Source organism: Aphelocoma coerulescens, chromosome 2, assembly GCF_041296385.1.
Source record: "Aphelocoma coerulescens isolate FSJ_1873_10779 chromosome 2, UR_Acoe_1.0, whole genome shotgun sequence".
Lineage (NCBI taxonomy): Eukaryota > Metazoa > Chordata > Aves > Passeriformes > Corvidae > Aphelocoma > Aphelocoma coerulescens.
The window spans coordinates 23,660,358-23,683,859 of NC_091015.1; the positions used below are offsets into that span (position 1 = coordinate 23,660,358).

At 35.4% G+C, this 23,502-nt stretch overlaps 1 protein-coding gene and 1 long non-coding RNA gene across 8 annotated transcripts in view; one reads left to right on the forward strand and one right to left on the reverse strand.

Moving 5' to 3' along the window:
• LOC138106343 (uncharacterized) overlaps positions 1-5,302 on the reverse strand; it is a 43,667-nt gene extending 38,365 nt beyond the window's left edge. Inside the window, exons 1-2 of the long non-coding RNA XR_011148970.1 lie at positions 5,133-5,302; positions 1,068-1,151 (exon numbers count right to left, since the gene is read on the reverse strand). This is a non-coding gene — a long non-coding RNA (uncharacterized lncRNA). The remainder of the gene's footprint in view (positions 1-1,067; positions 1,152-5,132) is intronic.
• The window catches only part of AKAP9 (A-kinase anchoring protein 9), a 105,180-nt gene that overhangs the window by 59,288 nt on the left and 22,390 nt on the right, over positions 1-23,502 (forward strand). For 4 of the 7 annotated variants that reach the window (XM_069006797.1, XM_069006798.1, XM_069006799.1 and 1 more), the window contains 11 exons: positions 709-914; positions 7,481-7,692; positions 11,975-12,137; positions 14,797-15,009; positions 16,211-16,249; positions 17,434-17,666; positions 18,302-18,421; positions 21,458-21,634; positions 21,744-21,848; positions 22,275-22,427; positions 22,681-22,860. In XM_069006797.1, coding sequence (XP_068862898.1) covers positions 709-914; positions 7,481-7,692; positions 11,975-12,137; positions 14,797-15,009; positions 16,211-16,249; positions 17,434-17,666; positions 18,302-18,421; positions 21,458-21,634; positions 21,744-21,848; positions 22,275-22,427; positions 22,681-22,860 — 1,801 coding nt within the window. Of the gene's footprint in view, positions 1-708; positions 915-7,480; positions 7,693-9,155; positions 9,879-11,974; positions 12,138-14,796; positions 15,010-16,210; positions 16,250-17,433; positions 17,667-18,301; positions 18,422-21,457; positions 21,635-21,743; positions 21,849-22,274; positions 22,428-22,680; positions 22,861-23,502 lie in introns of those variants that run through there. The other 3 variants (XM_069006796.1, XM_069006801.1, XM_069006800.1) reach the window with 2 other exon arrangements.

The window sequence follows — 23,502 nt, forward strand, 5'->3', positions numbered from 1 at the left end:
TATTTTTCTTAAATTTTGATAATCATGTTCTTGCTGTTATAGTAATAATATTTATAAGCTTTATTCTGACTGATGATAATATGCATCTTTTGTTCTAGAAAACCATATTTCTAAGTTTATGTACTTTAGGTTAAACAGTGTCTTATTTTTTATAAAGCCTAACCATGTAATGGCGTAGAGGATGAGACAAATCTTATCCTATCTTACTATATATTTTGTATTACACACATTGAATCATAAACATTATTTATACACATATATTTATATACATATTGTATGTACATATGTGAATTAGGTTTATATTGTTATTAACGTTTTATTTTATAATCCCATTTGACTATTCTGTAACTTTTTTGGTCTGTGTAGAGGAACAATTTTCTTAACAGTCATTTTGAGAAAAGATTGATTTTGTAATGAATACCAGGCAAAAGCAGACCTCTGCTTTAAAAGAATAGCTAGATAAAATGCCAGGATAAAAGCAGAAATATTGATAAATACTTTGACTTTTTACATATTTTGTACAAAGAACTGACTTTTAACACAACTGTGTATTTAGTATTTATATGATGTGGGGTATAGCCTTAAAAAAGAAGTCTTAATTTTGTTATTTCAATTGCAAATCTTTTCTGGTTGCAAGGGTGTATAAGGGATAAAACCCACTTGGAAATCATGGAAAAATCAGAGGATTGATTAGTTTCTGTCCTGCAGGCATGTTTTTCAGAAGGCTAATGAAAAACTTATGAAGATTCTTTTAGAAGTTGTGAAGACAACTGTAGCAATGGAGGAGACAATTGGTCAGCATGTTCTTGGATTACTGGATCGTTCTGGGAAAGTCCAGCCTTCCAAACAAGGTGGATGGGACACTGAGGCAGAGGAGTCAGTGAAACCCTGCATCCGTGTGGGGTATGAAAAAGGTACTGATTGTATGGCTTTATATTTCATAAGAAGTATCATTTGCATACTTTAATGACATATTTAAATACTCTTAGTTTTGACATTTTAAATTAAACTTTTTTTAAGGAAAAAGCCCCCACAACCTATTTTTCATTTGAATGCATATGACATACCTGCTTAAGAGACAACATTTCAGGAGTTGTCTGGGTCATGCCCCACACCAGTTATAACTCACATCTAGGGTCCTGTTGCAAAGCCTGCAACACAATAGAAAAGTGATTGAGAAGTAGGGGAAAAAAAAGTTTCTGTTGAAGGAGGCAAAGAGAATGAAACATAGCTCCATGGCATCTTGCAGCACTTACACCCTCCTCTGTATGTATGGGGAATGGGAGCTAGTGTCAAGGGCTGTATCTCCAGCAGTGCACTGAAAGTACATAGGTGTGTTGCTGGTCACTGAGGGCAGCTGGCATGGGACAAGCCTATATATATGCTTGTGGACTTCATTAGCTTCCTAAATAAGTGTTTGCATGCAAATTACATTTTGGATACAGTTCCAAGAACTTCTTAACTGCCAACGCTTGCCCATCAGCTGTTTCCAGGAGTGCTAGTTGGCACAAGACTAAAGGAGCATTTTGATGTTGTAGTTAGTTGCATACCAGTGTCTAAGAACTCTACTGGGCTCTGTTTATTTTCTTGTGACTGCACTAGGATAGTGTTCATTTCTCTTTTGGGCAAGAGTAGGTGCTCAATTGTATTGCCATTTAGGTACTACTGAGGTTGTGCACATGCATCCTGGGTCTTGTGGGGAGCTAATGAACAACAGATCAATTCAGCCTGAAACTCATTATACATCTGGATTTGGCTGGAATTTTAACTACTATGAATGAGAAAAAGAACTGGAAGTCAAATACTACATTTCAGTGTTAAGAAAGTGTCTATTACACGATAGTAATACAACTGGTAAACAAAGGTGAACTTTACCTCTTTCTTTCAAAATATAGATTATTGCATATTGTTGATTCCCTCTGGCTTTAAATAGGTCACGTTAAGCCTCGGGGCAGGTTAGGAAAGGCTGTATGAATTTGTAGCACAGAGACATCTTTTTCAGTTGATCACTCAAAAGGTTATGTGCAATGAAATATATAAAGCTGTAGTCGAAAAATTTTTGAATTTTTCAAGTTAACAGTACTTTTATTCTTGTACTGCTGTTTCATTTTAAAAAAGTAACTTTTGTTTTCTACACATCTCACTGTATTTAGTTGTGAGAAAAATTATCTTTTGAAACTTCAGGCTTTTGAAGCCTTGCCTTTTTCCTTAAATAGCAGATTGGATAATTAAGCTTCTGGCCTTAGTTTTTGATGCATTCACTTTTGCCTGCTCCTGCACATCAATGTGTATTCTTGTATTTGTCACTAATTATTGTCATTAACAACTCTTAATATGGATTACTTGCACTACATATATTTAGCAAAACGCAGTTCCTGGCTTTCATAATGCTACTGTCTAAACACACAACGTGCCCTGTAATTGGAATGATTTGCTAATTTCATGCGAAGTCTTGTGATGGAAGAGTACTCTCTTCAGGTAGAAGAAAGCTCTATTCCATTCTGCTAGTGACAAGGTTTGACTGTTTGAACTCTTGTGTTTGCTGTTTTAGTGTATTTTGAAGAGGTATGTCAGGTTTCACTATTCTGTAACAAAGCAGTGTGTTTGTTCTTGTAATGCCCCTCCTTGGTACAGAGCAGCATTCAAACTGTCCACCTACCAGTTTTTCATTCCAGTATCCTTTTTGCATGCTTCCTTACATTCAGAATAACAATGAAGGAAGGAGTAAACAAAGTAAAAAGTGAAAATTAAAGAAGGGCCAGCCTTACAGTAGCTATAATGGCTGAATGTATGGTTTATAATGTATCTGGAGTTGTATTCACGGATCTCCTTTTTTGCTCTCCAAATGATACAGCAGCATCCTTTCTGCCACTGGGGTCATGGCGCCATAATAGTACTGTTTCATCAGCTAAAGTATTTGATTTTTCTTCAAATGGAATTAGATGACAAATTCTGTGTTTTCAGCAATAGGACTCTTTATTCATTTCCTATACTAACACTAAATGGCTTGAGAGGAAAAATTTTGAAATTTTTCCTCATTGTTTTATGGAAAAAATAGGTGGACGCTGCTTTTTTTCTTTTAAACTGTGCATGTTGTTGTATTTTCTAATACCTAGCAAACAGATCTTCTATTTTAATTAGTTAGGAAATCAGTAGGAATAAATTTATACCAATAAAAATCTAATAATAAAGTAGTAAAATTATATGTTTATTGAAGTGAATTCTTTCTGACCATCTGAGCATTTACTGACAAACAAAACTCAGCTTACTATTTTTGCTGAGTTTCAGCATTTTAAAAGCTGAATCATTAAGGTCATATAACTGCACCTGGTTTATAGAGCGCATCAGGGTTTAACTAGGTTATCTGAAAGCACAGGATTTTATTTCTAGAAGAGTGAGTAAAGTTCAAATTTCAGTCATAAAACATATCATTGGTAGTGAATGGCATTTGTGCACAGTAATCTGCTGACTTTACTTGGGTAGAGGGACTGCAGTAATGCAGGTTGCTCTGGAGAAGCCTGGGAGATTATGGCATTCTTTGAATATTAAACCCTCTTGCCTACTTTCTGAGCTCCTTATTTCGGAGCAGTGTACCAGGAAAAAGGTAATAAATAGCTAAACACTGTACTGCCACAAAACTGATTCTTTGTTTTCAACTTGTAACCCCCCTAACCTTAATTCTTTAGTGGAATCCCAGGAGTAAACTGAGATACTGGCTCTACGTGATGCAGAATATGTATTGCTTCATAAATGTCAGTTGGCAGTTCATAAAAAACTTCTGTATCTGAAACTTCTGAGCAAGCACTGTATAATTAAGCACTTTTCTTAAGATTTAGTGGGCCATGACGTCTGACGTGCTGAACTGCATGCTCCATAGCACAGGAGGCAACACAAACATTTCTTTCTTTGGTTGATTCTTTTTTCATTACAAGGAGAGAGTTTACACAAAGAGATGGTAGTTTTACTTAGGCCAGTTATATTCTATTTATTATTTTGTATTGACTGAAAAACAAAATTGCAGGACAGAGAAATTTTGTTTAGTTCTGTGGGGGTGGGAGATTGAATGACATTATAAGGATAAGCAAAATAGGGATTAGACATTCAGTTGCCGGGGGTGATTAATGAGACTGGACAATATTTCTTTTTCTTGCTTCCACCACTGAAATTCTTGTGGCAAGATGCTGTACCAAGATGCTATACTAAGACCATTTTGGGGGGAAGAAGATACAGAGACTTTTACTGTGCGGTTAGAAAGACATTTAATGTGAATTTGTGTTCTTAAGTTCCACTTCGTAGAAATTATAGGATGGATGTCTACATTTATCATTTGGGTTGCCAGCCCCATGGTGTAATCAGAATTATTAGAAGTTCTTTTGCATTTGATACTTACTGGTTTTCCTTTGTTATCTTTGAGACTAGTAAAGTTTCCATGTGCCAGATTATATTTTCAGGGACAGCTCACTTTTTCTTTCCTCATTTCTTATAGTTATGTTTCAGGTAAATTATGATGTTTTGTTCTGAGATATTTCATATAACAAAATGATATTTTAATGTTGATTTATTTTGTATTTATCCAGAAGAAATGGAAGTGAATTACAAAAGAATTGTCATAAAAAACCCAGGAGTTTTAAGTCTTATGAGTTCCTGGAGGCCAGTTGGTGCTGTGCTGGTCACTGGCAAGAAGAAATAATAATATTTGAGATATTATTAATGTAAGAAACATATTCCGGACCTGGCTTTTAAAAATTACATTCTGAGCTGCGATCACTGTTTCTAAGTTTTTTCTCCAGATGTTTCCAGACAGCCAGTTCAGATGATTTTGCAACCAACTGCGCATTTCTGCAGTCATTTTGTATAATCTTTATTTTTGTATTTTACACACAATCCTCATTGCACAATTCAGATCTACCTCTCAAGCAAATAATTTACTGAAATAGAAGGGTGACAAGACATGAATTATGGGTTAAATGTGAGAAGGAAAACAGGATCATTGCAGAGATAATTTGTACTCCATCAGGAAAGAATTAGATTGTGCAATAACTAATATGTCATTGTTTTATCTTGTTTATAGCTGTGCTACTGTACTGTGGGCTTTTATTTTGTGAGATCTCTGAAGCTAAGCAGGGTCTTACCTGGTCAGTTCTTAAGATGGGTGGCCTCCAAAGAGCATCAGGTGCTGCAGTAAGTGTGTCGGTGGCTCAGTAGGGAATATATTTTCCTTCAACTCAGTCTTTAACCAATACTTTGGCACAGCATTTGGAAATACTTATGCTGCTCAATGTCCATCTCAAATGAAGGTCCTTTCTACTCTGAGGATATTAAAGCTTCTGCATCACTATTGATATTTTGAAACACCCAAACCCAGCCCAAATTTGCGTGGTAAGAAGTCAAAATGCTATTGAATAAAAAAAGTAAATTATTAATTTTGCAGCCTTCCTTATATGGCAGGGGGATGGAATATTAGGGTGTTGTGGGAAAGTTTTTATGGTCTATAAACCTGCTGCAAATATTTAGTGTGCTGGCAGAAAATGGCTGCTAGCCACTGCTAGGGTGATTCCACTAGAGGATTTTATAACTAACGTTCCAAAGTGCAGTACTCAAAAGTGCTTTGAAATCCTGCGTAGATGAAAGGTGCCATGTGAATGTATATTCTATTCATCTGGTTATTCGTTCCATTCATGCATATAGTGTGCTTCTGTTTTTTCCCTTTGGAGTGTGAAAACAGTTTGTAACATTATATCCCACATATCTAAAAGGAGATATGAAACAGTAATAATACAACTAGAAGAAAAAAATTACTAAATGCATCTGCATTTGAAATCTTAGCAGCTTTAAGGGAAAAGTAAACAAAGTGAAACCTTCCTGAATTAAAATCACTATAGATTAGTTTGTTGTGTATGGGTCATATATATGGCTGCAGATATTATTGTCAGAATACTTGCAGGTAGGAATGTATGTTAAGTACACCAGGTGGTTAATCATGTTGCAGCTTGTTAAAAAAAAAAGCTAAAAGCAAACCTCAAAACTAGAATTTGACTTGCTTGCTAGCTTCAAACAACATCAACAAGAATGCTCATATTATTATATGCCTGCCAGTATTATTTGCCTGCCTGGTTATGAGGCAAAACCAACAAGACCTAACTACAATTTTAAAGTCCGTTTGTGAGATTGACCTGTTACAATTTCGATTTGATTTCTGTAGCTAAACAAACTGTTCTAGTTCAACAGTCACAATATGTGGAGTAACCAGGAACTCGAATTCAAAGATAACCCAGTATTGCAACTTCATTACTAAACAGGCATTGACTGTTCTTAATTCATTTAGTCATACTGCTGTTCCTGAAAAATGAGATATTTTTGAGAAAATCCTAATCAAAAACATCTAATTGTTGAAAAAAAGCACTATATAAAAAGATTTATTTTATTTTAAATATGTTCCAAAAATGTACTTCATTTAAATAAACTGTCATTTAAAAAAAATCTCCACAGTAGCATTTATTTCTGACATTTCAAATCTCTCAGTCTAAGGACATAACATTTCTTTATTTTTAAAAGACTTTATCAACAATAGTTTCTACTGTCACGATGTCCCCACTGTATTGTTTTTTCATACTGAGAGTGTGATTTTAAAACATCTCAAGACATTCCTTTCACTTGCATTGCTTAAATACAGCCTTGAATTCTAAATATGGCAAATTTGCTGTTTTCTAGATGAATTGCTATCAGCCTAGGCAAAGCTTGTGTGTCTGACTTTTCAGAAAGAATGGATAATGTCCTTAAATGGAATCAGACCTCATGAAGATTGAGAAACGGGCAAGTGCCAGCTGGCCCAGCAGCAGGGAGAGTTGCAGTGCTGCTGCACTGTATTTGATTTGTTCAGCTACCCGTCTTAGTATATTTTCAGTTCACTAATAACCATGCTGGATATTGTTGTTCTGTATTCTGGTCTGTTTGTCCTAAGAAGCTATCTGAATTGCATGCATGCCTTTCCTTTTACTCACTTGAGTTTGATTCACTGACTTGAACAGTTTTGTGTTAATGCACAGTAACGTAATTGGGTGTTGGTGAAACAGGGACTGACAGTCTGTTTCTGGTTTTGTTTGGGGTTTTTTAACTGATTTGTATTTTAAAGACAATCTTGCAAGTATTACTGCAAGTTATTCTAGGTAGTAAGGGTTACTGATCATAAGAAAGGTTTGAAGATGAGCGTCAGAGCCCCTAAGCATACTGAAAGTATGTTTAAAATATTGTCTGTTAATATCTCCTTTTCTCTTGCACTTCTGCTTCTTTTTAATTAACACATTGTTTATCTTGTTTTTGTGAGTTTTAGTATGCAATATTTCCCTTTCTGTTTTTGTGACTATGATGAATATTTTAATCATTTTTGGATTTGTCTTTCTTACTGTAACTCAGTTGTACAGTTTTTCATGTTTGCAATTGCTAAGAGTCTGTGTGAAATGGTAACTGTTTTTTTTCCCAGAGTCCTGTTCCTCATATCATGGTATTAGTATGGGAGATGATGATATTAACGTGTGGTCAGGAGCAGCAGGTGAAGGACTGCTGAGCCAACATCTTGCAGAAAGTGGAATGGAAATAGATCCTGAAAATGAAGAGCTCATTCTGAATATTAGTTCTCGATTGCAGGCAGCTGTTGAGAAGCTTCTGGAAGCTATCAATGAAACTTCAAATCAGGTGGGGTTATTTAATAGAGAAGCATTTTAAATTTTGTGTCTCAGTTGGGCTTTATTTTTCTTGTGATTGTATGTTCATAAGCCTAAAACCCATAGGGCTCATTTTGACAGTTGAGACAATGCTTCAGGTGCCTCCCCCCCCAAAAAAGACTGCTCCAACATGACTTACTGATGAATTTAGTTTCCTATTAGAAATCTACTTTGGTCTGTAGAGGAAGCCTGAAATTGGGCATTCTTATCAATCTAGGGCAGTCATGGCTCATACGGATCTCCTGCATTCTGCTACAATCCAGAGATGAGACAGGAGGTGTCAGAGCACATAGAGCTGGCCCTTGTGAAGAGGGAGCAATAAGGGGAGCTGTGCCTAGTTTCTCTTGACAAACATTTTAGTCAATTGACTGGCCAAAAAGGTGGAGCTCTCCTGCTGTCTCTTCCAACTATGGTTTAAACCTAGCCAGATAAGCACATATCCACCTTACTATCAGAAAAGGAGTCTGCACTCTAGCATTTATGTGAGGTATGGGATTCAGGAATAGTATCCAAAAAAGGGGCAGTTTGCTATCAGGGTACTTTGTGTTGGTGGGATGCTGGTTGCTGCCTGGAGTACTTCCTTGTTAACTGGAATGGAAACCAAATACCTAGCTCAGTTCAAATCACACTTCGTTTATCATGTGCTTTACTTTTAGACTGTGTACATCTCAATTCAAAGGTATCAAAGTATTTTCCTTCATAGCTTTATAGCTGAGACTTTGCCAATACCAGCAAGAGTTATGGCTCAAATACATAGACACATTTTTTTTCATTAATATCAATTATACAAAAATGGATTTATCTCTGGTGATCATACATGTTTGGCTTTTTTTTTCTTAAGTTAATAAAAAATTCATCTGTTTACACATTTTCACACAGTATAAATATTGACATCTCTCTGGCTGTTCTGTAGAGAAACTTTGCAAGCATTCAGGCTTGTTTGCTTTGCAGTGTCTGGTGTGTGCTTACTGGATTATATACACTTCTTGTATATACCACAGATATATAGGTGACTTAAAAATAATTTTTAAATATTCAGAAACTGAATACTTTATTTTTTTCTAGTCTGCAAAATTTTATAATCTAAAACAGGTTACATGCAGAAAAGATTTTAACCTTTCCTCTGATCAGTTGTGTTGTGCATAGAGGCATGTACCCATTTCTACAAATAGACTTAAAAGAGTAAGAGAAACCTGGCAAAATCTTCAAAGTAACTGTATGAGACCTGTCTGAACACACACTTTCAGACCCAAAGTGCAGTTTGAAACTTAAGGCAAGGCGTACAGTGGGTGTATTAATTCAAATTCCACCTGCTGGTGTTATGTATAGGTAAATAAAAACTGGGCCACTCCCCTGAACTCTTTCAGTCGGGAGATACTAGCAGGAAGCCTTTAAGCTAGCAGAGTTTGAGAAAGCTCTTCCTGTTGAACGAACTCCAGAAACGAGGATGAATGCAAATAATGACATACCTGTATTTTTCTTTCATTTGCCGTAGTGGAGTTGGAAAATTTTTAGTTTCAGTTTTGTTAGCTTGCTTGTCTGCTGCAGCGATCCTGTGCGGGTAGAAGAAAATTGTGCTTCCTTGCCTTGGAAATTATTTACCAGTTGCTGTTGGGAGATGTCTGTTGCTTTTTCACGTGAAACTTCTCTAAGAAGGATTTTTTAAGAGTGACCATACGAAGTTTTCCTGTACCTCTTTGTTTGGGATTAATCCACCCCTGAATTACTCAGCTTGAAAAGTGATCTGAGGCTTCCTACTGATTCTGAGTAGGTTTGTCACCGACTGTGCTGGTATGTGTTAAATGCACGTGTTCTGTTACAAATGCCTGTCAGAAATTTCTAAAGCCAGCCCAGCTAGTGCAAAATACCCACGGGACGGTTGAGAAGACAGCAAGAGCAATATTTTCTGGAATGGATTCTTACCGCACCTACTGGGCATCTAATCTGTTCAGTGGTTTGTGGACTGAAGGCCAAGAAGAAGATACATATGAGGTTGAATCTCGTGTGCCTTTACCATATCCTTTTCCTTTCACCGAACATTTGGATGAGAATAATTCTGTAGTTGTAAATACTTCAATTTTTCACTTCAGCCACAAAAAAAACGGGCACATTTTAAAAGTTGTTTCTAAAATCTCCTTGCCTACACCTCCCTATTCAGTAAGTATACAAGTTTTTTAAAGAAATTAAACTTAAATAGAAAAGAATGCAATGAAAAATGATATAAAATTGTCTCTATTGTTAAAATTATTATGTACTGCTGATAGGCCCTTTTCCTAGTCAGTTTTCAGTGGGCACTGAGAAAGCCTCAATTATACAATTGATCATTTCTAACGCAAGAAATTTATCAATGACAGAAATATGTTAAATTCCAGATATTTGAGATCTCCTTTTAAAGCACTTCAATGTTACTTATTCCATTTCATTTTGCTCACTAATTCATACTGGGGGAGAGACTGCAGTCAAAGTTGTTCCTTTTTAGCTTTGGTGCGCTAACTAGTAACAGTAACTAGCATGAGCTGGAGAATTGTTTCCAGTGATCCCATGGAGAAACTGTTGATCTTAAAAAAATCATGTTTGTGTTTGTACTTCTTTTTTGTTTTGCCCTGTGATATTTTTAACAATACTTCAAGTTGTTATTACTGAAAAAAGCTGGAGAGTAATTTTTATTCTGAGTTTTAACTGGAATATTTCATGCATTTCAGGAAGCCACTTTTACGGTTGTCTGTGTACAGTGAATCTATCATATGTTTCCCTTTTATCTGAGATAGGTCTTTCATTAAGCACTTGAAAATAAAAGGCTACAGTAAGGGTGCTCCGTGATTTTTAAAAATATCTCAAATCAGTATAGATAGTTGCAGTATTTAGACTTTTCTATAACCCCTGGCAGAATAAATAATTAACATGAACACATTAATGATGTCCATCTAAAAAGGAATGCTGTAGAAAAGAAATTGAGTGTTTAAATTCAGTCTATAAAAGAGAATGTATTGATTATTCAGACCTTCTTTTCGAAGTGTAAGTGGATAATTTTGTGTGCACTATTCTATTTAATGTTCCTTAACCCATTTTTCTGAGCTTTTAAAGCAGACTCCTCATATTCACAATCTTAGTGGGACTTAGTGTGAAAGCTTTTTTTTTTTTAATTGAGAGATGGAATATTTTATAGAAACTGTAGATGTTGTTCTCTTTCAAATATCTGCCAATAACCAGAATATTAAAAAGTAAAAAAAACAACCAAGAAACCAAAGGAGCAGAATATGTGTTATTTCATTTTCTGACATTGTTCTTATTCAAAATAAATTGTCTTATTTTGAATACAAGCCACACAAAGAACTCATGCAGTGTTCAGCTCTAACAATTTGTGTTTGTGTCCCTCAGAGAGGTAGCTGTAGACTATAAATGTAATAGTTGAGAAGTAAAGATTTTAGTAATTGATTTCAGTTTGGTGTTATCTTAAATGGACATTTTGTGTAATCAAAACTTCTAAAAATGTTTTGTCTTTATGCATTATTTTACTTTTATAATTCTAATTTATTTAGTTTTGAATGTATCATTTTGGATATGTCTAAACTGTAAATATGCAGTTTTATGTGACACAGTTTTCCAGTACTCCAGGATAGTGGCACAGTGAGACTGTTCTGCATCTGTAGTAAACATTAACATGTTAAATATTAACCCATCAGAGAAGTGGAGAAGAATTTTTAAAATTCTTAGTAATTCTGGTAGGTTGACACTGTTGGAAGAAGCACTGCTTTACTCCCTTGTTGGTTAAAATGTGCAATACTATGAAGATTCACATTTTCCTGGTGTTCTCGTCTATCTTCATGTTAAGGAGAAAAAGAGGAGAAGCACCATTTGAGTCAATTCATAGCAAGGCTTCTGCCAGTTCTATACAATGTTTTTAAGCCATTCTAAGTGTATGGTGGGTGGTAACTTACCCGTATTTAGTGCAAAACGTTGTCTAAACAAAGGTGAATCGAGTGTAAGCTCATAAATCAGGAATTACCGGAACAAAGACACGGATTTAGCCAGGTGGCTCATGGAGTTCACTATACTGACAAAGCCTGTTTGCTTAGACTTTTGTAAGTCAGTCTTCATCTTGTACTCTGCAAATGAGCGTTCAATAAAGATTTTATCAAATGTCTAGTGAAGTTATGTGAGACTTCCCATCACTCTGTAAAGCAACTGTTAATTAAATAGCAATGATAGAATAGGTGTTTATCTAATTTCTTTAATTTTTTTTCCTGTGATAGCTTGAACATGCTAAAATTACTCAGACAGAACTCATGCGAGAGTCCTTCAAGAAGCAACAAGAGGCCACAGAATTTGTCAGGTATCAGGAAGAGCTACAAGAACGTCTTAATGAGGAAACCAAAGCCAGAGAGCAGTTGGCTTTGGAACTTAGTAAAGCTGAAGGTGAGTAGCTTTTTTTACAAGTTGTTGGACTTTGCACCTACTTACTTATTAATTGGTAAAGAAATTGCAAATTTTATCCATTTCTTTGCAAGTTTTAGAATGTTATCAGCCTTCTGGATAGTTATGGATATGATGACCTCTGGAGGTCCCTACCAACATCAACCACACTGTGATTCTGTTTTCCGGTTTTGACAATATGAAAAATAATGACAATATTAAAAATAATAGGTTGTATGTGTGCTTGGATCCTCAAAATTAATTTATTCCATCATAACATGTTTGTTTGTACAGACAAGCTTAAATGTTAACAACTTAAAATCATAAATAGTTGAGGCTGGAAGGCACCTCTGGAGATCAACTATTCCAGCCCATTGCTCAAAGCAAGATCAGGTAGAGCAGCTTGCCTAGGACTGTGTTCTGTCAAGTTTTGAATGTCCACCAACTCTCTGAGTGGCTATTCCAGTGTTTGACCACTGGAGCACGTTCCAGTGTTCGACCAGTGTCAATGAGGGGAAAGGAAAAAAATCCCAAACTTATTTTCATATGTTGAAGTGCAGTTTCCCATATTTCAGTTTGTGCTGCTTGAAGTGATCTTTTAAAAAGTGTATTTGCATTAAGGAAGCAATTAAAAATTGTAGGGTCTTACAAATCTAATAATCTATTCTGATATCAGGAAAATGTGTTCAAATCTGACAGACGCTATGTTTTGTAGCCACCCAACACGTCTACCATTATCTGTGATTAGCATCTGGAAAAGATGCAAAAAACACCTGCTCTGTAGGTAGGATCTCTGTAGTAGTAAGCAGAAAGGTATTTTTGATAGTCTTGAAGCTCAGCAGACTTCTCTGTTGCAAAGTGGGAGCATAGAGTGAAGTTTGATAGCCAAATGTTACTCCTGGAGAATGCTACCCTGCCAGGCTCCCACTTCTTTTTACACAGACAGATAATCCATCATGATTCCACATGTTATTAATAGCTGGGACACACATAAGCTGAAAAGCAGTGCGGGTTTCTACGCCATGTGTCTAAAATGTGGTGTGAGGGACAGTTGGTCTCCTGTCAGTTCATACAGCATAGATGTTGTGTGTCAGCAGCAGCAATACTGGCTGCAACATTTCAGTAGCTTTAGCAAAACCAGAAAGGATAAAAAATTTATTTCAGAAGGAATAGATTCAAATCTAAAATAGGCATTACTACTTTTTTTTTTTTCCAAGATTAACTTAAGAGTGAAAAAAATTGTTTGGAACACATCTAAACATGCAAAAATACGAAGAACTCTTCCACAAGATACAAATGACCTAAGAATTTATATTCTGACACAGATGGAGTTACAAAACTTTTAGTATTGAAGAATTTCAGAATGTAGGCAGCTGCTTTGGAGGATAGTATTTTGTCTTGATAGAAATTTTATTCACAAATCTTCAATAATAAAGTAAAAATGCCTAATATATTAGGCATTGTATTGATTTGGTTCATGAACAGTTCTAGAATATAAGAGAGAATTAGATGTTAGTTTTAGCCTTTGATAAATATATTGCACAGTTGTAAGTTAGGTGCATTTGAAATTAATGCACTTCTAAATGACTGGCACCCTTTTTTTTTTGATGTTGGTATAATGAAACAAAGATGTCATAGAAGGCTTTTGATTTAATTTCTGCCCATTGAAGTGAGTTGTGAGCACACTCTGACAAAGAAATCTACATTCCTTTATTAAATTTCTTAGGTAGGTATGCAGAACAATGTCTTAGTTCATTATACATCTGATGGTACTCTGTCTTCTCTTGAGATAAAATTTGTCATTTGTGATCATTTCTTTCTTATCACAAAAACTGCTGTAGCTGAGACATTTTCAAACCTCTTGTGTTTTAGTGGTGTCAGATATGACTTATCTGATATGATAGAAAAGCTAATGCAAATTTGTTCACTGAACTCTGAAAATTTTCATTACATCTCAAAAAAACTTGGCAGAAGTAAATACCACGATGTATGATTTTAACAGACTTCATTGTTCATAACTTTTTTGTGGGAATGTGCATTCCATTTAGCTGGGAATGCCCTCTCAACTTCAAATCTGTTAAGTACTCATTGTGAACAGTATCTGATATGGTGGGAATAACCACTGGAGTTTGTACTGTCTCAAGGTTTTGAAATGTTATAAATGATGTTACTCGTTCAGTATTTTCTGTTTCAATATCCAGTCCTGTATGTCTGTGATCTCTGTGAATTCAAATATGGAAAAATAGATGGGTCTACATTGTTAACAAATGGAAATATCTTTAGTCTTTCTACATTCTCAAGATAGGGTAAAATCCATTTTAATACTGATTCAAGACTAGATATGTAGTGATTTATACTGAATTTATTTAAATTTTTTATTTCTCCTGTGTTTATTACATATGTATTTTTCCTTGGCTTTGGAGTTCCTGTTTGCTCCTGAGGTTTTGTGATGAGTAAAAATTAAGAGCTGTATTTGGTGTTCTGCTGTCTTTGCTATAATTTGTTTATCATGAAAGGATAGCAAGGACAGGAGTAAAAATTGTCAACTGTTGAACAAACAACATACATGTGCATGCATGTCAGAATACAGGTAGTGACTTCAACAAGTAAAAAATTGATTTTGATTGTCTATTAAATCTGCCTCCAAACTGGTGTTTTACAGGCCTCATTGATGGTTATGCAGATGAGAAAACGTTTCTGGAAAAACAACTCCAGGAAAAAATAGATGTAATTGACCATCTTGAGCAAGAGCTGCTGTGTACAGGTAACAAATTGCAGGAGTTAGAGGCTGAACAGCAGCAGGTCCAGGAAGAAAAGGAATTACTCTCCAGACAGAAGGATGCCATGAGAGCAGAGGCGGGGCCAGTAGAGCAGCGTATGTATTCATCACAATCTTTCTATGAGATTTTCTTACACTTCCAAATAAAATAATAACTAGTCTTGGCAAAGGCTTCTCCCCATTGCCTGTGTGATCATTAATAAAAATGGGATAGGGCCAAATGTGATATTTTCACACCTGTTGCCTAATGTTGGCATGATAACTTTTCTTGATTTTTAAACAAGAAATGACTGAATTTTTGGAAGAGTTGAGAAATTACAGTTGTTCTTTAAGCCAGAAAAAGCTTTATCTCCAAAGATCTTCTTTTATTTAGATTATCACTGGAGATGGAATAGCAACAATGGATATAAATTCTGTCTAAATACTTTCCAAACAGACAGGTGGACTAGGAAGCATACCCACCAGAACATGATTGCCCTACGTGTGATGGCTGTATTTATTGTAGGCAAGGAAGATAAACTTTTCTAATAAATTCCTCTTTCAGGGAAGAATAGCACAGAAGTTGCATGATAAAGAAAGGCTTTTATCTACCAGTAATGAAAGCTTTCAGTCCTGATGGTGAAAATTTCAGATATATACCGTGTCAATGTAATCTAACTAACTGCTTACTCAAAAAAAAACATTTACCTTCATGAAGTAAATATGTCTTTTAATTCTTCCTTAAACTAATAACTGAAATTAATGTTTCATGTTTGAGAGGGGAAGAAAATTAGAACACTAGTATTTTAAGAAGTACTGATCTTTCAAGGATTGCAGTGCTTACATTGTAAATAGTAGGATGAAGTTACCATTTTATTTCATTTCTACAAGTTTATTCCAGTTTATAATGTTGCTATTTTTATGGATTGCACATCTTGTGTATTTGCCATTTCCTGCAGTTTTCTGTAACAACAAAATTGTAAGAACAACCTGCTGCTTCCTACTCTGTAGTAAAGAAGATCCTTGTCTGTGATTCCACTTTAGTTATTTTTGGTATGGTTTAGGCTTCTAAATATTTTTAAGTTATTTTCATGTATAAGAGCTGTAAGGATAAACAATTCTATAAGTATGTGTAGGCACTTATGCATACCAGAATAACTTGTCACATTCCCTAAGTTATCTCAACAACTTTGTCATTAAATGCCACATCTATCTTTGGCTTCATTTTCTCTTACATTGTTGCACCACAAGAAAACTGTAGCTGGCATGTGAATTACTTTGCTTCTTTTTTTTGTTTTCTCTCTCTCTATTCTCCTAGGCCTAGTAGATGCTGCAGTCGATGCAGCTTCCCAAGCAGGTGTGTTTGGATGTTGCATGGCCAATCTGTAACTGGGTGGAAGACTTACACGTACTGACATTGTTAATCAGGATTATTGGGCTTTTGGCTTACTGACGTTACTTGTATTTCTTACTGGCCTGCAGCTTTGATGTTGTATTTCATACTCAGTTCAACGTTTTGCTAACAACATTTCTTTTGATTTCTAAACATAAGCAAATTCATCAATAACCATCATCTTATTCACCTATGAATTACAGTTACTTAGGTGGTATTGGAGAGATACTTTTGTAGTCTTTTATTCCTTTTTATTTCCAAATACAGCTAAGTCATTCACCGTGATAATTAAAGTTTTTATTATCTTGATATATAATGGTTACCTAGAAATGAGAATTGGTTAAATACGATGTAAGATGATGGTGCCTGAAGGATCTTTCTTCTCTAGTGAAAGTAAATTTTATTGTTCTGTTAAAATATCAATCCTGTTTTTAAGATTCTCCAAAAGTAAGTGCGCTTAGCTGTTTGGGTTTTACCTCAAGGGCTTCGTACGTTTAGTTAATAGGTACTTCAGTGGGCTGTGGCTTAAGAGTCTTGGAGTGGTTTGGGGCTTTCCTATATATGTGCTTGCTGGCTTTTTCATGATGACTCAAAATTGGGCATTCATGCAGTCACTGATTTTGCAAGCTCCAGTTGCAGGTCAGTAATTTTCCTCTCTGTCTGCCCAGCAGTCTCTCAGTATTTCCCTTGAATTATTTGTATGTATCACATTAAATAATGAAATCTGGGAGTGGATTGATTTTACTGGCAATGGGGATGAGAAGAGGGTTGGGTTTTCTGTGCATCATTGTTAACTCCTGTGCTGACTCTAGCTGTGGTTTGACCCCACGCATTTTCTTTTCTTTTCAATTGTGCAATGGCCTTTTAATTGATATGAAACTTAAACGGGGAAGTTATCTGATACAACTTCAGTAACAGTCTTTTGAAGACCAGCTAAAGGATAGTAATTTTAATATGAATTTGCTTCAGTCATTATCCTGATAATTTCTCAGAAGAAAATATATTTTCAAATAAAGAAAAATAGTAAAAACCCAAGCCAGTTCACATCCTTCTGTAGATTACAGCATGGATACCTTGGGAAGCGATTTTGCTTTATAACATTGCTTGCTATTCATACCTAAAAGTAGTGATGCTTTTATTATACTCAGAATTACTGGAGGAAACAGAAAAGCTAATGAAGGAAAAAATTGAAGTACAACGTCAAGCTGAAAAAGAGTATGATGACCTTCAGAAGCAAGTTAAAGTCTTGGAAATAGACTTGGAAGAGCAAGTCAATCGTTTCATAGAGCTAGAACAAGAGAAAAATGCAGAACTAATGGACTTAAGGCAGCAAAACCAGGCCTTGGAGAAGCAACTTGAGAAAACAAGAAAATTTCTAGATGTAAGTATGGTAAAAGGCAGATTTTATGAAGGTGAGTTGGTAGCACTGGTGCTGAGGTTTGATTCAAGGGGAAATGCTAATTTTTTGCACATTTTGAGCAAACATAGGCAGATGATAGCAAATATAGGCAGTGCTGTAGGTTCCAGCCCAAGAATTTAATAACATTTTAAAAGTTGAAAATTAATTGGAGGTGCTTACTTAGGACAGCTCTGTATTTCAAGCAATTTATTTTTTTTTTTTCTGATTGCTCTTCATCAGTATTAACACAGAGTTAATTTCTATTTTGAATTTCTGTTTATTCTATGTTTATCGAAGACAAACATTAGGAATGAAATCATTAAATATTTGCTTACTGTAATTTGTGTAGCATATCTGGAACAGAAGAAACAAACTTGTCATTTTTGTGAAATATTACTTGATGTGTCTCTGCTATGCTAATTTTTTTATTAAAAAATATGAGATTTATTGCCCCAAATGATAAAGATGTTAATGGTAGCTGCAATAGGTTCTGCTACCTTAAAAATACTCACATACTGTTACCAGGCTCACATTAATGCAAGTAAGAAGTATTAAGATGCTTAACTTGGATTGGTTTTAAATCAAATGGTGTATCCACATAATTTCCTAACTTTCAGGAGCAAGCAATTGACCGAGAGCATGAGAGAGATGTATTCCAGCAAGAGATACAGAAGCTGGAGCAACAGCTTAAGGTTCCACAAAGGAGTCAGCCTGTCAATGACCATCAAACCAGAGAGGTAACACATTTTATTACTTATATTCAATGAACATGAATGACAAGTTGACAGCTGTTAAGTTATTATAGTGAAGCTATTTTATAGTGTACCTACTCTGCATCCATTTGCAAACCAGGAAAGTAAATCCCCTGAGACTGAAGGTGCTGTAGGAAAGTGGTGAACTGTGTTTTGGGGATTTTTTTAGGCTGTTTAGTTTTAGTAGCAGACATACAGAAACTTAACTTTCAATAAGGCTCTCTCCTATAACTTAACTTAGAAAATCCGCTGTTCTCAAAAGTTTGTGGAAGCATTCAAGACTGTTTTAGCAATTTTACATGTTCTTATGTAGTTTTTTGACATCCTGTTTATAGCACAGGTACACCACTGTGGGAATTGAGTTGCTGAGGTGTAACACCTGAGATGTTGCAGCACTCTCTGTGTACACCTGAACCTCCCCAGTGAATGTCTGCTGGCACTGGAACAAATGTAGTGACTCTAGAACAGCAGCTCAGGGGAATCACAGGAAACTCTTAGACTCAGCAAAATCAAGAAGTGGCAGCAGTGTAAATGCTTTTATAATGTAAATGCTATTATAATGCTTTTGCAGATTTTGTTTGATGAACTGTTAGTCAATTAAATAACATTTTATTTTTTTGGGTTTTCTTGTCTGCTGCTTTTTGATCAAGGTTGATACTTTTGCATTATTTTCTTGCTTGATTTTCAGTATTAAAATGCCCTCTATTAGGTTAGACTGTCATTTTCAAATCAAAGGTCTTACTGGAGTAGTTCAGTTGCTGTTAATTCAGTTCTTAAATATTAGCAGTATTTAGTATTCTGTATTATATAAAATAGTGGAAGGTGTCCCTGGCCTGTGGCAGGTGTGTGATCTTTAAGGTCCCTTCCAACCCAAACCATTCTATGATTCTAGGATATAGTTTAGGACCACAGACAGTAATAAGATGTAACTGCTATATGTGAGCTGTGAGTGTCAAAGTACTTATTTATTTAGAATTTCCAGGTTTAGAACTGTGTTTTGTTGGGTTTCTAAATATATTTTAGTGCAAAGGTTTGTGAAAGATGCTGTTCAGTCAGTACTATGGGATATGGTTGTCATCAGCCTCTGTGAACAATGAATTGTCTGGAATTAGCTGTGTGTTAAACAAAACATATACAGAAATTCTGTATCTATTTCCTTCTGTTGCCAAGAGCGTGCACATTCCTCTCCTGCTTACGCATTACACAGATGGAGGTGGCTCTAGCACAATTAATTTTCCTGAATCCAGGATGTTCATTTTGGGTTCATTTTGTGATGTGTTTGTTTTTTATTTGTGGCATGGATAGCATATGAATTCGTGATCAAAATTCTCACATTGAGAAAAAATTCTCCCAAGAAAAGTTCAAATTTGATAGCATAATAAAAATTGTCCTATTTGCTCAGAATCTGTATGTAAAAATCACCCTGATTTATATGTACATATACACATATGTGTATACTCTTAAATTGGCAGATATGCTACAATGGAAATTTAAAGCATGCTGTGAAATGAAAGACAGCTTTAACTGTGATTAAAATTTTGAGATTAATATTTGATATTTTTACATTAGAATTTTTTAGTAAGTGGAAAGACAGCAAGATGATGTCTGCAAGCACCACAGATGTAGCAGCTGATGTACATATAGGTGATGTTAAATGTGATATGCTAGAAGTTATAGACAGGATTTTCAATAATGTATTACGTTTACATTTATCTTATCAAGTGTGGTACATATAGTATATTTTGATGTCACAGTGTTCCTTGAAATACTTTGTAAATATGCACATTTTCATTATTTATCATGCTTTTGAGAGCGCTGTTCTATTTTTTGTAGTTGCACATTTTTAAAAATCCTCTTCTGCTTTGAGGGAATGCCATAAGCATTTTCAGTTGATAATTTGTTTCTTACTGTTGTTTCAGCTTTGTCAACTTATTCCGGGGAGGGTCTTCGTAGAGTCTGCTCTAGACTTGATTTTTATTTTTCCATTTCTCTCTCAGGACTTTTCTGAGGTCACTTCAGACTGTGATGTTACTCATGGATGGATAACGTCAATAATACCATCCAGTCAGCTTTATGTTCTGGTCCTCTTCTCTCCTATCTCTTGAAATGCTTTGAGTCTTCTACCTTTTGGCTACATCGTAACTTCCTAATTGTAAATACTGAAATCAGTTTCTGGAGTGGGACAAATATTACTTTCCCTGTCTCTTGCTCAATTACTCAGGTCTTAACTCTGTACATCATACTATGGATTTGTTATGCGTCTTTCTTATCTTTAATTTCAATTAATAATTTCTGAAATGTAGCTAGAAATGGATAGATATTACTATCTCTGCTACTTCAGTAAATCTTTTAATATGTGATTGCTGAGATACATACATCTGACCTGCTGAGATTCAGAATGTTTTATTTGGATGTTTTGTCCCCCATAGAAAGTGAAATTATTACATCTGTGACATCTGTTTGGTCCGATTTAAGGAACACAGCAAGAAAACAAAGCTTCCTGTCTTTTGTCATTTAAGTATAGCTATTCTCTTCAATGTTAAAGACCCAGTGAGTTTTAGGATATTTCTGAATGTCACAAATCAGCTCCTTCTTTTCAATAATTTTGTCACAGATTTTTAGAACTATGATTTTCCTCAGAGGCAAATAGCATCTTGACCATAGGGTCAAGACATTCCATCCACAGATGTTAAAGGCATCATTTTAGTGTGCTGCATAGGGATGCTGTGCTGCTTGCTTTTAACTGACTACAGAGTATGAAGGCTTCAGAAGGACAAGGTCAGTTCTAGTGAGCAGGCAATGTGGCACAGAACATACCACTTCTTAAATAATGCTGTTGGTATTTGTTGATGTCGTACCACAGTATCCTGATAGTACATTCTGTTTCACCTAAAGAGTAGCAGTTTTGTTATGGGAGAAAAAGAGGAATATTTTCTCCCCGTCAAAAATGCATGGTGTTGCCATTGCTAGTGAACCCTTGCAGTGTAATACAATATAATAATCTTGCCATATTGTCACCAGGTTGAACAGTTAACAAATCATCTCAAAGAGAAAACAGACAAATGCAGTGAGCTTTTGCTCTCCAAGGAGCAACTTCAGAGAGATGTACAAGAACGAAATGAAGAAATTGAGAAGCTAGAATGCAGGATAAGAGAACTGGAACAAGCCTTAATCATCAGTGCTGACCACTTGCAAAAGGTATTGCTTGGTCAAAATTTATCAAGGATTTCCTCCTTTCGTATTTTCTTGAGACCAAAATAGTGTATTTTTTTAATCTGATAACTGTTAATATTATTCCTATGTAAAGGTGGAGGAAAGGAAACAGTTTGGCACCATCATAGTAAAGGGAGAGTTACCTCTTGAAGTACAACTGCAAGCTGAACGAGAAGCTGTGGACAGAAAAGAAAAGGAGGTAAAATTCCTGGGAAAAGTTCCATCTTTCCATTTACATGTTGTTTTGTCAGTTTTTGCTTTTTGTTGAGTTTAGTGAACTATACAGATGAAATTTTTTACAGTTAGAGAGACAGCAGTCCAAATCCCTTTGAAATTCTCCTGTGATCCATGATAGTTGTTGTTCTGTGTTAATATTTATGACTTGAGTGTTTCTGAAATAAAAATTCAGCCCAATTAAGAAAAACTTCGTGATGATTTCAATTGATTTTTTAGTGGTGTTCAAAATTCCTTTCAGTTTAAGGACTCAGAATGTCACCAAGTACACATTATTTTGTTTGTGCATAGCAAACCAGTTTACTGTAGACATTGTACTTGAAATTTATAACATTTAATTTTTGGTATGGCTGCCTACTCCTTTTCCTTCTCCTTTTGTTTGGAAACATAGGTCACAAACCTTGAGGAACAATTGGAGCAGTTTCGTGAGGAGCTAGAAAATAAGAATGAAGAAGTTCAGCAGCTGCACATGCAGCTAGAAATTCAGCGAAAGGAGTCCACTACACACTTGCAGGAACTTGAACAAGAGAACAAATTATTTAAGGTAACTGTATAACAGAGAAGCCTAAAGATTTATTCTCCTTCCTCTGCAGAAATAAGTTCTTTGAAAATGCCAAAACACCAAATTCTTTCTCAAGCATTCCACTGTTCAATTTGCCAGAATATTTAAAATTTCATGATTACTTGTCATTCCATGAAATTTGTTTATTTTAATTCCTACACTTGAAATACTCATACAAGAATATGCAGAAAATGTCATGTACAACTGTAATGTGTTTTTGGGGCTTTTTTGGCAGGATGAAATGGAAATACTAGGACTAGCTATCCAGAAATCTGAAGATGCCACCATAAAGGACCATCATTTAGTGGCTGGGAGGCTCGCTCACATCATGCAAGAAAAGGATCAGGAAATATATCATCTTCATGAACAAATAGCAAAACTGCAACAGCAACTTGAAGTCACCACTGACAACAAGGTACACACTTCTGAAATCCTTTTCAGAGTCCTACTTTGTGCTGCTAACTCTTTGAAGGAAAAAAACACTCTGTCCCCCACCAGCTGCATTATCTTCTATTGTTGCCTTAATTTAAAAATGCAGATGCTTCAGTTTCAAGGAATGCTTTAAACCTAATCTCTTTTTCCTTTTTAGTCTTGTTTATGACAGATGCTTTTTGCTTGCTTTTCTTTTTAATTATTCTGCCTTATTTCTGCTTGAGTTTTTGTTTTAAATTCTTCTTCATTCCTTATTTTTCTGGTACTTCTGAATATTTAGTAGTATGTAGGTAGCTGAATTTGATCTCAACGTTCATTTTAGCATCTTCCCTCACATGACTTCATTCAGTGTTACGCTCCAGTGACACCTGCTGGGTAATGTTGGATTTTAATGCATTTTTAGCAGTTGAACAGAGCTCCCTGAGCTTGTGTGAATGCTTTGTCCTCATACCAGTGTTGGCAGCATCTTTTACCCAGTTTCAAGCATGGAGGTGCAAAAAAAATGGTGTTTTATTAGAAGTAGAGAGGAAGACAGAAAGAAGCAGATTTATCTTCTATTTACTGAGCTTTAGCACCTGTAGCTTTCTCTTATTTTTCAATTATGTGGTTTTTTGATTATCAGCTT